The 16608-nt window shown below is 39.1% G+C and overlaps 1 protein-coding gene across 1 annotated transcript in view; it reads right to left on the bottom strand.

Annotated features, from left to right (window-relative positions):
* adam22 (ADAM metallopeptidase domain 22) overlaps positions 1 to 16608 on the bottom strand; it is a gene marked incomplete at both ends in the record, with an annotated part of 172867 nt that overhangs the window by 21888 nt on the left and 134371 nt on the right. Inside the window, 5 exon segments of the mRNA XM_083761268.1 lie at positions 1218 to 1271; positions 2645 to 2735; positions 5616 to 5727; positions 8273 to 8441; positions 10482 to 10607. Coding sequence (XP_083617394.1) covers positions 1218 to 1271; positions 2645 to 2735; positions 5616 to 5727; positions 8273 to 8441; positions 10482 to 10607 — 552 coding nt within the window.

Raw genomic sequence — 16608 nt, 5'->3', positions numbered from 1 at the left:
TATGTATCATAATGATATGATTCATATCAGTATGTATGTATGTATGTATCATAATGTTATGATTCATATCAGTATGTATGTATGTATCATAATGATATGATTCATATCAGTGTGTATGTATGTATGTATGTATCATAATGTTATGATTCATATCAGTATGTATGTATGTATCATAATGATATGATTCATATCAGTATGTATGTATGTATCATAATGATATGATTCATATCAGTGTGTATGTATGTATGTATCATAATGATATGATTCATATCAGTATGTATGTATGTATCATAATGATATGATTCATATCAGTATGTATGTATGTATCATAATGTTATGATTCATATCAGTATGTATGTATGTATCATAATGATATGATTCATATCAGTATGTATGTATGTATCATAATGATATGATTCATATCAGTATGTATGTATGTATCATAATGATATGATTCATATCAGTATGTATGTATGTATCATAATGATATGATTCATATCAGTGTGTATGTATGTATGTATCATAATGTTATGATTCATATCAGTATGTATGTATGTATCATAATGATATGATTCATATCAGTGTGTATGTATGTATCATAATGATATGATTCATATCAGTATGTATGTATGTATGTATCATAATGATATGATTCATATCAGTATGTATGTATGTATCATAATGATATGATTCATATCAGTATGTATGTATGTATGTATCATAATGATATGATTCATATCAGTATGTATGTATCATAATGTTATGATTCATATCAGTATGTATGTATGTATCATAATGATATGATTCATATCAGTATGTATGTATCATAATGATATGATTCATATCAGTATGTATGTATGTATCATAATGATATGATTCATATCAGTATGTATGTATGTATCATAATGTTATGATTCATATCAGTATGTATGTATGTATCATAATGATATGATTCATATCAGTATGTATGTATCATAATGTTATGATTCATATCAGTATGTATGTATGTATCATAATGATATGATTCATATCAGTATGTATGTATCATAATGTTATGATTCATATCAGTATGTATGTATGTATCATAATGATATGATTCATATCAGTATGTATGTATGTATGTATCATAATGTTATGATTCATATCAGTATGTATGTATGTATCATAATGTTATGATTCATATCAGTATGCATGCATCATATCAGATGTTAACCAACCGGCAGAATCTTCGGTGGACCTCAGACTCCATGTAGCGTCTCTGTCTGTAGCTCCTGGTGGAACAACGACGCAAACACAACATGAGACACGACGGAATGACGTCACGCTGAGGTCATTCTGACCTGAGGCCATTCTGACCTGAGGTCATTCTGACCTGAGGTCATTCTGACCTGAGGTCATTCTGACCTGAGGCCATTCTGACCTGAGGCCATTCTGACCTGAGGTCATTATGAGACCTGCTGAGTATCATTATCATAATTTCTATTTTAGTTTTAGTCATTTAGTCTCTTGAATAGTTTTCACTTAGTTTTAGTCACATTTTAGTCACCTGGAATGTTCTAGTGTTTAGTCTAGTTTTAGTCGACTAAATGTCATACGATTTTAGTCGACTAAATCTACAGTTGATTTAGTCGACTAAAATGTGTTTTGACAGGCCTTGATGTCGTTGTAATGACATATTTTACACTTTGAATGCATGCTGAAAATAGCAGATATACAATCTGAGATTGTACAACACTGCAGAGAGCCTCATGAGACCTGCTGAGAGCCTCATAGAAAGTAGGGGCCACTTTGACGACGGCGAGGGCCAATGTATTTCCACACTCACTCCAGAGGGGCCACAGTGCATATCACTGTCGTAGCAAAAAATAGCCGATCTACAAGCTCAAAACGCGTCGCGTCGCGGTGCGACGCGTTTTGAGCTTGTAGATCGGCTATTCTTTGCTATATTTGAATTGAAAACCTGAATAATTTTTTTGTTATTTTTGAACTGGAATTCTGACAAGTAACCTTTTTATTTAATTTTAGATGCATTTAGTTATAGTTATGTTAACTTTATATGAACTGTTAACATAACTACATCGGACACAAAAAGGCAATACCATTTTAATACTAGTCATGAAGTAATTAAAGCGGGTTTGCTGAAATCAATACTACATCAGTATTCATGCGGGGCCGCATTAAGTGAAGCTGGGGGGCCGCATGTGGCCCCCGGGCCGCCAGTTGCCCACCCCTACATAGATTATCAATATCATTCTGAGTATCCTTAATGACTGTTGGTAGGGCGTTCCACATTTTGGTGGCATAGGAGCGAAAATAATTTAGTCCCTTGTTTGTGCCGAATCTGGGTTTCACATGGTGACACTTACTTATAGGGCCAGGGTTAAATATATATATATATATATATATATATATATATAGTATAAATAAACGTATAATGAATTGATCAGGAGTGAGTGAGTGACAGGTGACACTTACTTATATGGCCAGGGTTAAATAAATAAATATATAAATATATAGTATAAATAAACGTATAATTCATTGATCAGGGGTGAGTGACATGTGACCCTTACTTATAGGACCAGGGTTAAATAAATATATATATAGTATAAATGAAGGTATAATTGATTGATCAGGTGACCCTTACTTCAGCGCCCAGGCTGTGCCGGCCAGGATGAGTCCCAGGAACAGGATGGAGCCCACCACGGCGCCGATGATGACGTTGGTGCTGACCGCACCTGATGACACACACAGAGGGGGGGAGGGGGGCACACTGACCATCAGTCACACTGACCATCAGTCACACTGACCATCAGTCACACTGACCATCAGTCACACTAACACTGACCATCACTCACATTAACACTGACCATCAGTCACACTGACCATCAGTCACACTAACACTGACCATCAGTCACATTAACACTGACCATCAGTCACACTGACCATCAGTCACACTGACACTGACCATCAGTCACACTAACACTGACCATCAGTCACACTAACACTGACCATCAGTCACACTAACACTGACCATCAGTCACACTAACACTGACCATCAGTCACACTAACACTGACCATCAGTCACACTAACACTGACCATCAGTCACACTAACACTGACCATCAGTCACATTAACACTGACCATCAGTCACACTAACACTGACCATCAGTCACATTAACACTGACCATCAGTCACACTAAAACTGACCATCAGTCACATTAACACTGACCATCAGTCACACTGACCATCAGTCACATTAACACTGACCATCAGTCACACTGACCATCAGTCACACTGACCATCAGTCACACTAACACTGACCATCAGTCACACTGACCATCAGTCACATTAACACTGACCATCAGTCACACTAACACTGACCATCAGTCACACTAACACTGACCATCAGTCACATTAACACTGACCATCAGTCACACTAACACTGACCATCAGTCACATTAACACTGACCATCAGTCACACTAACACTGACCATCAGTCACACTAACACTGACCATCAGTCACACTAACACTGACCATCAGTCACATTAACACTGACCATCAGTCACACTAACACTGACCATCAGTCACACTAACACTGACCATCAGTCACATTAACACTGACCATCAGTCACACTAACACTGACCATCAGTCACACTAACACTGACCATCAGTCACACTGACCATCAGTCACATTAACACTGACCATCAGTCACACTGACCATCAGTCACACTAACACTGACCATCAGTCACACTAAAACTGACCATCAGTCACACTAACACTGACCATCAGTCACACTAACACTGACCATCAGTCACACTAACACTGACCATCAGTCACACTAACACTGACCATCAGTCACACTAACACTGACCATCAGTCACATTAACACTGACCATCAGTCACACTAACACTGACCATCAGTCACACTAACACTGACCATCAGTCACATTAACACTGACCATCAGTCACACTAACACTGACCATCAGTCACACTGACCATCAGTCACACTAACACTGACCATCAGTCACATTAACACTGACCATCAGTCACACTAACACTGACCATCAGTCACATTAACACTGACCATCAGTCACACTAACACTGACCATCAGTCACACTAAAACTGACCATCAGTCACATTAACACTGACCATCAGTCACACTAACACTGACCATCAGTCACACTAACACTGACCATCAGTCACACTAAAACTGACCATCAGTCACACTAACACTGACCATCAGTCACACTAACACTGACCATCAGTCACACTAACACTGACCATCAGTCACACTAACACTGACCATCAGTCACACTAACACTGACCATCAGTCACACTAACACTGACCATCAGTCACACTGACCATCAGTCACACTGACCATCAGTCACACTGACCATCAGTCACATTAACACTGACCATCAGTCACACTGACCATCAGTCACATTAACACTGACCATCAGTCACATTAACACTGACCATCAGTCACACTGACCATCAGTCACACTGACCAGCAGTCACATTAACACTGACCATCAGTCACATTAACACTGACCATCAGTCACATTAACACTGACCATCACGCTTAAGAGGAAAAGCCTGAAAGGAAAGCAACAGGATGGGGATCAACCAGGAACAAGGGAAGGATGTTACAGTTCTGCTACACCTCAGTACAAGCTCAGCCAGCACATTATTACGACCTTTAGGTTCGCGTGTGCTTAGGTTTAGGGTTAGGTTTAGGGCTAAGTTTTGGGCTAGGTTTAGGGCTAGGTTTAGGGTTAGGGCTAGGTTTAGGATTAGGGCTAGGTTTAGGGCTAGGTTTAGGATTAGGGCTAGGTTTAGGGCTAGGTTTAGGGTTAGGTTTAGGGTTAGGGCTAGGTTTAGGGTTAGGGCTAGGTTTCTGACTTGCTGGGTGTTGAAAAGCCAGTCGAACTGTCGGGCTGCTTTTCGTTTTCGCGGGCCGCGGATTAGGGCTTAAGGCTGGCTCCCCGTGGGGGCGGGGCAGGGCGGGTCATGAAAAAAAGAGCCGGCCCGTGCATCACTAGAACACACACTTATTTCCTTTTCTTTCTGATCAGGACAGAGGAAGGAGGAGGAGGAACCAGGAAATGACATCAAAGAAAGACGACAGAAACACGAACGAAAGATGAAGTGAAATCTGACCTCCGGGCACGCCGTCAAACACATGAGCCTGTCCGTGAGGAATGGACGAAAACAAATGAAAACAAAATGACATGCATGTTCAATACAATGACATCATTTAGGGTTCAATACAATGAAGCTCTGAGAAAACCGTAGAGATAACGGGCAAACAAACAATTCTTCTGCATTCTCTGATCGTGTACACTTTAACAATAATGTAACCTGTGTTGAAACCTAAACATAAAAGGAAACCAAATGGATTGCATGTGTTTGTTAATAAAGATCTAATTAAGGGTCCATTTGGTTACCAACTCTCCATCATTTAGCTGCATATATGGGGACCACCTGGAGGTCCCCGGACCGCCGGTTGAGAACCGCTGGTCTACACGACAGACAGACAGACAGACAGACAGACAGACAGACAGACAGACAGACAGACAGACAGACAGACAGACAGACAGACAGGTACCTGAGACAGAGGCCGGGGGTCCCACCACCAGGTAACCCAGAGGACTGGTGGAGTTACAGTCCTCTCCCACCCAGCCCAGGTGACACACACACCTCAGCTCGCTGCTGCACACCTGAGGACACGCACGCACACACGCACGCACGCACACACACACACACACACACACACACACACACACACACACACACACACACACACACACACACACACACACACACACACACACACACACACACACACACACACACACACACACACACACACACACACACACACAGAAGCACATTACAACTTCATTACATGGCATGAGGCAAAACATTCAACCATTATGTTAACTGTCTACTATTACAGACTTTGACAACTCTGTGGTAAATCGGGTGCTGTTGGGATTTACAAAGTATTACTATTTTTGATACAGAGACAGCCATGGTTGAGGAGAGGAGAAAACAAGACTGACTGTTGAGGAGAGGAGAAAACAAGACTAACTGTTGAGGAGAGGAGAAAACAAGACTAACTGTTGAGGAGAGGAGAAAACAAGACTAACTGTTGAGGAGAGGAGAAAACAAGACTAACTGTTGAGGAGAGGAGAAAACAAGACTAACTGTTGAGGAGAGGAGAAAACAAGACTAACTGTTGAGGAGAGGAGAAAACAAGACTAACTGTTGAGGAGAGGAGAAAACAAGACTAGATGTTGAGGAGAGGAGAAAACAAGACTAACTGTTGAGGAGAGGAGAAAACAAGACTAACTGTTGAGGAGAGGAGTAAACAAGACTAGATGTTGAGGAGAGGAGAAAACAAGACTAACTGTTGAGGAGAGGAGAAAACAAGACTAACTGTTGAGGAGAGGAGAAAACAAGACTAACTGTTGAGGAGAGGAGAAAACAAGACTAGCTGTTCAGGAGAGGAGAAAACAAGACTAACTGTTGAGGAGAGGAGAAAACAAGACTAACTGTTGAGGAGAGGAGAAAACAAGACTGACTGTTGAGGAGAGGAGAAAACAAGACTAACTGTTGAGGAGAGGAGAAAACAAGACTAACTGTTGAGGAGAGGAGAAAACAAGACTAGCTGTTCAGGAGAGGAGAAAACAAGACTAACTGTTGAGGAGAGGAGAAAACAAGACTAACTGTTGAGGAGAGGAGAAAACAAGACTGACTGTTGAGGAGAGGAGAAAACAAGACTAACTGTTGAGGAGAGGAGAAAACAAGACTAACTGTTGAGGAGAGGAGAAAACAAGACTAGCTGTTGAGGAGAGGAGAAAACAAGACTGACTGTTGAGGAGAGGAGAAAACAAGACTAAGTGTTGAGGAGAGGAGAAAACAAGACTGACTGTTGAGGAGAGGAGAAAACAAGACTAACTGTTGAGGAGAGGAGAAAACAAGACTAACTGTTGAGGAGAGGAGAAAACAAGACTGACTGTTGAGGAGAGGAGAAAACAAGACTAAGTGTTGAGGAGAGGAGAAAACAAGACTAACTGTTGAGGAGAGGAGAAAACAAGACTGACTGTTGAGGAGAGGAGAAAACAAGACTGACTGTTGAGGAGAGGAGAAAACAAGACTAACTGTTGAGGAGAGGAGAAAACAAGACTAGATGTTGAGGAGAGGAGAAAACAAGACTAACTGTTGAGGAGAGGAGAAAACAAGACTAACTGTTGAGGAGAGGAGAAAACAAGACTAGATGTTGAGGAGAGGAGAAAACAAGACTAACTGTTGAGGAGAGGAGAAAACAAGACTAACTGTTGAGGAGAGGAGAAAACAAGACTAACTGTTGAGGAGAGGAGAAAACAAGACTAGCTGTTCAGGAGAGGAGAAAACAAGACTAACTGTTGAGGAGAGGAGAAAACAAGACTAACTGTTGAGGAGAGGAGAAAACAAGACTGACTGTTGAGGAGAGGAGAAAACAAGACTAACTGTTGAGGAGAGGAGAAAACAAGACTAACTGTTGAGGAGAGGAGAAAACAAGACTAACTGTTGAGGAGAGGAGAAAACAAGACTAGCTGTTGAGGAGAGGAGAAAACAAGACTAGCTGTTCAGAAGAGGAGAAAACAAGACTGACTGTTGAGGAGAGGAGAAAACAAGACTAACTGTTGAGGAGAGGAGAAAACAAGACTAACTGTTGAGGAGAGGAGAAAACAAGACTAACTGTTGAGGAGAGGAGAAAACAAGACTAGCTGTTGAGGAGAGGAGAAAACAAGACTAACTGTTGAGGAGAGGAGAAAACAAGACTGACTGTTGAGGAGAGGAGAAAACAAGACTAAGTGTTGAGGAGAGGAGAAAACAAGACTAACTGTTGAGGAGAGGAGAAAACAAGACTAACTGTTGAGGAGAGGAGAAAACAAGACTGACTGTTGAGGAGAGGAGAAAACAAGACTAGCTGTTGAGGAGAGGAGAAAACAAGACTAACTGTTGAGGAGAGGAGAAAACAAGACTAGCTGTTCAGGAGAGGAGAAAACAAGACTAGCTGTTCAGGAGAGGAGAAAACAAGACTGACTGTTGAGGAGAGGAGAAAACAAGACTAACTGTTGAGGAGAGAAATCTGCCTCATCTGTTTGGCACTCTAACGCCATAATAGTGAAGAATTCTGTGTGTGTGTGTGTGTGTGTGTGTGTGTGTGTGTGTGTGTGTGTGTGTGTGTGTGCGTGCGTGCGTGAGTGCGTGTACCCCGTGTCCAGAGCAGATGGTCTTGTCGGTGGTTCCAGGGCAGGTGCTGAAGTTGAACTGCTGGATTGGGAGACACTTGTGGTTGAAGCAGATTGTGTCTGTTCCGCACGCCGTTCCATCCTCCACATATCCCAGGTCACTGTCTCCATCGATGAGCACATGACCCCCACTGAAGCCACACACACACACACACACACACACACACACACACTGGAGTGAGTGTGGGTGGAACTATAGCGGCCCTCTGGAGTGAGTGTGGAACTATAGCGGCCCTCTGGAGTGAGTGTGGAACTATAGCGGCCCTCTGGAGTGAGTGTGGAACTATAGCGGCCCTCTGGAGTGAGTGTGGAACTATAGCGGCCCTCTGGAGTGAGTGTGGAACTATAGTGGCCCTCTGGAGTGAGTGTGGAACTACAGTGTCCCTCTGGAGTGAGTGTGGAACTTAGTGGCCCTCTGGAGTGAGTGTGGAACTATAGTGGCCCTCTGGAGTGAGTGTGGAACTACAGTGGCCCTCTGGAGTGAGTGTGGAACTATAGTGGCCCTCTGGAGTGAGTGTGGAACTATAGTGGCCCTCTGGAGTGAGTGTGGAACTACAGTGGCCCTCTGGAGTGAGTGTGGAACTATAGCGGCCCTCTGGAGTGAGTGTGGAACTATAGCGGCCCTCTGGAGTGAGTGTGGAACTATAGCGGCCCTCTGGAGTGAGTGTGGAACTATAGCGGCCCTCTGGAGTGAGTGTGGAACTATAGCGGCCCTCTGGAGTGAGTGTGGAACTATAGCGGCCCTCTGGAGTGAGTGTGGAACTATAGTGGCCCTCTGGAGTGAGTGTGGAACTACAGTGTCCCTCTGGAGTGAGTGTGGAACTTAGTGGCCCTCTGGAGTGAGTGTGGAACTATAGTGGCCCTCTGGAGTGAGTGTGGAACTACAGTGGCCCTCTGGAGTGAGTGTGGAACTATAGTGGCCCTCTGGAGTGAGTGTGGAACTATAGTGGCCCTCTGGAGTGAGTGTGGAACTACAGTGGCCCTCTGGAGTGAGTGTGGAACTATAGTGGCCCTCTGGAGTGAGTGTGGAACTATAGTGGCCCTCTGGAGTGAGTGTGGAACTATAGTGGCCCTCTGGAGTGAGTGTGGAACTATAGTGGCCCTCTGGAGTGAGTGTGGAACTACAGTGGTCCTCTGGAGTGAGTGTGGAACTATAGTGGCCCTCTGGAGTGAGTGTGGAAATATAGTGGCCCTCTGGAGTGAGTGTGGAAATATAGTGGCCCTCTGGAGTGAGTGTGGAACTATAGTGGCCCTCTGGAGTGAGTGTGGAAATATAGTGGCCCTCTGGAGTGAGTGTGGAAATATAGTGGCCCTCTGGAGTGAGTGTGGAACTATAGTGGCCCTCTGGAGTGAGTGTGGAACTATAGTGGCCCTCTGGAGTGAGTGTGGAACTATAGTGGCCCTCTGGAGTGAGTGTGGAAATATAGTGGCCCTCTGGAGTGAGTGTGGAAATATAGTGGCCCTCTGGAGTGAGTGTGGAACTATAGCGGCCCTCTGGAGTGAGTGTGGAACTATAGTGGTCCTCTGGAGTGAGTGTGGAACTATAGCGGCCCTCTGGAGTGAGTGTGGAACTATAGTGGTCCTCTGGAGTGAGTGTGGAACTATAGTGGTCCTCTGGAGTGAGTGTGGAACTACAGTGGTCCTCTGGAGTGAGTGTGGAACTACAGTGGCCCTCTGGAGTGAGTGTGGAACTATAGTGGCCCTCTGGAGTGAGTGTGGAACTACAGTGGCCCTCTGGAGTGAGTGTGGAACTATAGTGGTCCTCTGGAGTGAGTGTGGAACTATAGTGGCCCTCTGGAGTGAGTGTGGAACTACAGTGGCCCTCTGGAGTGAGTGTTGAACTATAGCGGCCCTCTGGAGTGAGTGTGGAACTACAGTGGCCCTCTGGAGTGAGTGTGGAACTATAGCGGCCCTCTGGAGTGAGTGTGGAACTATAGTGGTCCTCTGGAGTGAGTGTGAAACTATAGCGGCCCTCTGGAGTGAGTGTGGAACTATAGTGGTCCTCTGGAGTGAGTGTGGAACTACAGTGGTCCTCTGGAGTGAGTGTGGAACTACAGTGGCCCTCTGGAGTGAGTGTGGAACTACAGTGGCCCTCTGGAGTGAGTGTGGAACTACAGTGGCCCTCTGGAGTGAGTGTGGAAGCTGCCCAGGCATGCTCTAAACAGTACTACCTGCAGTCCAGTGAGGTGCTGTGCTGGGCCAGAGGCACAGAGAAGGTGGTCAGGCCTCCCTGCAGTTCTCCCAGGCGCGGCGCGGGGGAGATGTTGGAACACAGCAGGTACCCACAATGCACGTCTCTGAAACACAAAGGAACACGCTGCAGTGTGCCACGTTGTTCTACGGCACTGCTTTTCAACCCTTTTCATTATTTTAAAAGGACCATTATTCATTCTGCAGCTGAGCCACGGACCACCATTTGTGACTAAATTTGAAGGAGGGACTGCCATTGGATTTCTTTGAATTTTCGTTTTTTGAAAGCAGGGAATGATAGCTTCAAATGGACATGTTGGTTGTTCAGTTTGACCCTCCAGTTTTGGAGATATGGCTTATAGAGTAATGTCTGGCAGAGAAACAGCGAGTTGAGAAAACAGGCTTGTAAGGTTCACTTCTGTGGTCTCTAACATTACACCTATAGCTACATGTTTAAGCATTTATTTCATATTTACATGTCTTCTGTGGACTCTAACATTACACCTAGCTACATGTTTAAGCATTTATTTCATATTTACAAGTCTTCTGTAACATTACACCAAAGACTACCAGTTGATGACATTTAGCCTCTCAGACCCAAAACTAAATAATTTAGTTGTCGTTGGATAAGATTTTGTCAGCAATTTCATGATAACAAGCAAACGTTGATAAAATATAACACATTTATCCAGATAAATGCAGATGTTTAACAACAATTTAACTCTATAACTTACTGTTTGTTACATTGTATCCAGATGTTTAACTCTATAACTTACTGTTTGTTACATTGTATCCAGGTGTTTAACTCTATAACTTACTGTTTGTTACATTATATCCAGATGTTTAACTCTATAACTTACTGTTTGTTACATTGTATCCAGGTGTTTAACTCTATAACTTACTGTTTGTTACATTGTATCCAGATGTTTAACTCTATAACTTACTGTTTGTTACATTGTATCCAGATGTTTAACTCTATAACTTACTGTTTGTTACATTGTATCCAGGTGTTTAACTCTATAACTTACTGTTTGTTACATTGTATCCAGGTGTTTAACTCTATAACTTACTGTTTGTTACATTGTATCCAGGTGTTTAACTCTATAACTTACTGTTTGTTACATTGTATCCAGATGTTTTAACTCTATAACTTACTGTTTGTTACATTGTATCCAGATGTTTAACTCTATAACTTACTGTTTGTTACATTGTATCCAGATGTTTAACTCTAAAACTTACTGTTTGTTACATTGTATCCAGATGTTTTAACTCTATAACTTACTGTTTGTTACATTGTATCCAGATGTTTTAACTCTATATAACTTACTGTTTGTTACATTGTATCCAGGTGTTTAACTCTATAACTTACTGTTTGTTACATTGTATCCAGATGTTTAACTCTATAACTTACTGTTTGTTACATTGTATCCAAATGTTTTAACTCTATAACTTACTGTTTGTTACATTGTATCCAGATGTTTAACTCTATAACTTACTGTTTGTTACATTGTATCCAGATGTTTTAACTCTATAACTTACTGTTTGTTACATTGTATCCAGGTGTTTAACTCTATAACTTACTGTTTGTTACATTGTATCCAGATGTTTAACTCTATAACTTACTGTTTGTTACATTGCATCCAGATGTTTAACTCTATAACTTACTGTTTGTTACATTGTATCCAGATGTTTAACTCTATAACTTACTGTTTGTTACATTGTATCCAGGTGTTTTAACTCTATAACTTACTGTTTGTTACATTGTATCCAGATGTTTAACTCTATAACTTACTGTTTGTTACATTGTATCCAGATGTTTAACTCTATAACTTACTGTTTGTTACATTGTATCCAGATGTTTTAACTCTATAACTTACTGTTTGTTACATTGTATCCAGGTGTTTAACTCTATAACTTACTGTTTGTTACATTGTATCCAGATGTTTAACTCTATAACTTACTGTTTGTTACATTGCATCCAGATGTTTAACTCTATAACTTACTGTTTGTTACATTGTATCCAGATGTTTAACTCTATAACTTACTGTTTGTTACATTGTATCCAGATGTTTAACTCTATAACTTACTGTTTGTTACATTGTATCCAGATGTTTAACTCTATAACTTACTGTTTGTTACATTGTATCCAGGTGTTTAACTCTATAACTTACTGTTTGTTACATTGTATTCAGGTGTTTTAACTCTATAACTTACTGTTTGTTACATTGTATCCAGGTGTTTAACTCTATAACTTACTGTTTGTTACATTGTATCCAGGTGTTTAACTCTATAACTTACTGTTTGTTACATTGTATACAGATGTTTAACTCTATAACTTACTGTTTGTTACATTGTATCCAGGTGTTTTAACTCTATAACTTACTGTTTGTTACATTGTATCCAGGTGTTTAACTCTATAACTTACTGTTTGTTACATTGTATCCAGATGTTTAACTCTATAACTTACTGTTTGTTACATTGTATCCAGATGTTTAACTCTATAACTTACTGTTTGTTACATTGTATCCAGGTGTTTAACTCTATAACTTACTGTTTGTTACATTGTATCCAGATGTTTAACTCTATAACTTACTGTTTGTTACATTGTATCCAGATGTTTAACTCTATAACTTACTGTTTGTTACATTGTATCCAGGTGTTTTAACTCTATAACTTACTGTTTGTTACATTGTATCCAGGTGTTTTAACTCTATAACTTACTGTTTGTTACATTGTATCCAGATGTTTAACTCTATAACTTACTGTTTGTTACATTGTATTCAGGTGTTTTAACTCTATAACTTACTGTTTGTTACATTGTATCCAGATGTTTAACTCTATAACTTACTGTTTGTTACATTGTATCCAGATGTTTAACTCTATAACTTACTGTTTGTTACATTGTATCCAGGTGTTTAACTCTATAACTTACTGTTTGTTACATTGTATCCAGGTGTTTAACTCTATAACTTACTGTTTGTTACATTGTATCCAGGTGTTTTAACTCTATAACTTACTGTTTGTTACATTGTATCCAGATGTTTAACTCTATAACTTACTGTTTGTTACATTGTATCCAGATGTTTAACTCTATAACTTACTGTTTGTTACATTGTATCCAGGTGTTTAACTCTATAACTTACTGTTTGTTACATTGTATCCAGGTGTTTTAACTCTATAACTTACTGTTTGTTACATTGTATTCAGGTGTTTTAACTCTATAACTTACTGTTTGTTACATTGTATCCAGGTGTTTAACTCTATAACTTACTGTTTGTTACATTGCATCCAGATGTTTAACTCTATAACTTACTGTTTGTTACATTGTATCCAGATGTTTAACTCTATAACTTACTGTTTGTTACATTGTATCCAGATGTTTAACTCTATAACTTACTGTTTGTTACATTGTATCCAGATGTTTAACTCTATAACTTACTGTTTGTTACATTGTATCCAGATGTTTAACTCTATAACTTACTGTTTGTTACATTGTATCCAGGTGTTTAACTCTATAACTTACTGTTTGTTACATTGTATCCAGGTCTTTAACTCTATAACTTACTGTTTGTTACATTGTATACAGATGTTTAACTCTATAACTTACTGTTTGTTACATTGTATCCAGGTGTTTTAACTCTATAACTTACTGTTTGTTACATTGTATCCAGGTGTTTAACTCTATAACTTACTGTTTGTTACATTGTATCCAGATGTTTAACTCTATAACTTACTGTTTGTTACATTGTATCCAGATGTTTAACTCTATAACTTACTGTTTGTTACATTGTATCCAGGTGTTTAACTCTATAACTTACTGTTTGTTACATTGTATCCAGATGTTTAACTCTATAACTTACTGTTTGTTACATTGTATCCAGATGTTTAACTCTATAACTTACTGTTTGTTACATTGTATCCAGGTGTTTTAACTCTATAACTTACTGTTTGTTACATTGTATCCAGGTGTTTTAACTCTATAACTTACTGTTTGTTACATTGTATCCAGATGTTTAACTCTATAACTTACTGTTTGTTACATTGTATTCAGGTGTTTTAACTCTATAACTTACTGTTTGTTACATTGTATCCAGATGTTTAACTCTATAACTTACTGTTTGTTACATTGTATCCAGATGTTTAACTCTATAACTTACTGTTTGTTACATTGTATCCAGGTGTTTAACTCTATAACTTACTGTTTGTTACATTGTATCCAGGTGTTTAACTCTATAACTTACTGTTTGTTACATTGTATCCAGGTGTTTTAACTCTATAACTTACTGTTTGTTACATTGTATCCAGATGTTTAACTCTATAACTTACTGTTTGTTACATTGTATCCAGATGTTTAACTCTATAACTTACTGTTTGTTACATTGTATCCAGGTGTTTAACTCTATAACTTACTGTTTGTTACATTGTATCCAGGTGTTTTAACTCTATAACTTACTGTTTGTTACATTGTATTCAGGTGTTTTAACTCTATAACTTACTGTTTGTTACATTGTATCCAGGTGTTTTAACTCTATAACTTACTGTTTGTTACATTGTATCCAGGTGTTTAACTCTATAACTTACTGTTTGTTACATTGTATCCAGATGTTTAACTCTATAACTTACTGTTTGTTACATTGTATCCAGGTGTTTAACTCTATAACTTACTGTTTGTTACATTGTATCCAAATGTTTTAACTCTATAACTTACTGTTTGTTACATTGTATCCAGGTGTTTAACTCTATAACTTACTGTTTGTTACATTGTATCCAGGTGTTTTAACTCTATAACTTACTGTTTGTTACATTGTATCCAGATGTTTAACTCTATAACTTACTGTTTGTTACATTGTATCCAGGTGTTTAACTCTATAACTTACTGTTTGTTACATTGTATCCAGATGTTTAACTCTATAACTTACTGTTTGTTACATTGTATCCAGATGTTTAACTCTATAACTTACTGTTTGTTACATTGTATCCAGGTGTTTAACTCTATAACTTACTGTTTGTTACATTGTATCCAGGTGTTTTAACTCTATAACTTACTGTTTGTTACATTGTATCCAGGTGTTTAACTCTATAACTTACTGTTTGTTACATTGTATCCAGATGTTTAACTCTATAACTTACTGTTTGTTACATTGTATCCAAGTGTTTTAACTCTATAACTTACTGTTTGTTACATTGTATCCAGATGTTTTAACTCTATAACTTACTGTTTGTTACATTGTATCCAGGTGTTTAACTCTATAACTTACTGTTTGTTACATTGTATCCAGATGTTTAACTCTATAACTTACTGTTTGTTACATTGTATCCAGATGTTTAACTCTATAACTTACTGTTTGTTACATTGTATCCAGATGTTTAACTCTATAACTTACTGTTTGTTACATTGTATCCAGATGTTTAACTCTATAACTTACTGTTTGTTACATTGTATCCAGATGTTTAACTCTATAACTTACTGTTTGTTACATTGTATCCAGGTGTTTAACTCTATAACTTACTGTTTGTTACATTGTATCCAGGTGTTTCAACTCTATAACTTACTGTTTGTTACATTATATCCAGATGTTTAACTCTATAACTTACTGTTTGTTACATTGTATCCAAATGTTTCAACTCTATAACTTACTGTTTGTTACATTATATCCAGATGTTTAACTCTATAACTTACTGTTTGTTACATTGTATCCAGATGTTTAACTCTATAACTTACTGTTTGTTACATTGTATCCAGGTGTTTCAACTCTATAACTTACTGTTTGTTACATTGTATCCAGGTGTTTTAACTCTATAACTTACTGTTTGTTACATTGTATCCAGATGTTTAACTCTATAACTTACTGTTTGTTACATTGTATCCAGATGTTTAACTCTATAACTTACTGTTTGTTACATTGTATCCAGGTGTTTCAACTCTATAACTTACTGTTTGTTACATTGTATCCAGGTGTTTTAACTCTATAATTTACTGTTTGTTACATTGTATCCAGATGTTTAACTCTATAACTTACTGTTTGTTACATTGTATCCAGATGTTTAACTCTATAACTTACTGTTTGTTACATTGTATTCAGGTGTTTTAACTCTATAACTTACTGT

The sequence above is a fragment of the Protomyctophum parallelum genome, assembly GCF_964188405.1.
Source record: "Protomyctophum parallelum genome assembly, chromosome: 3".
Classification (NCBI taxonomy): Eukaryota; Metazoa; Chordata; class Actinopteri; order Myctophiformes; family Myctophidae; genus Protomyctophum; species Protomyctophum parallelum.
This window is presented reverse-complemented; position numbering and strand designations above follow the sequence as displayed.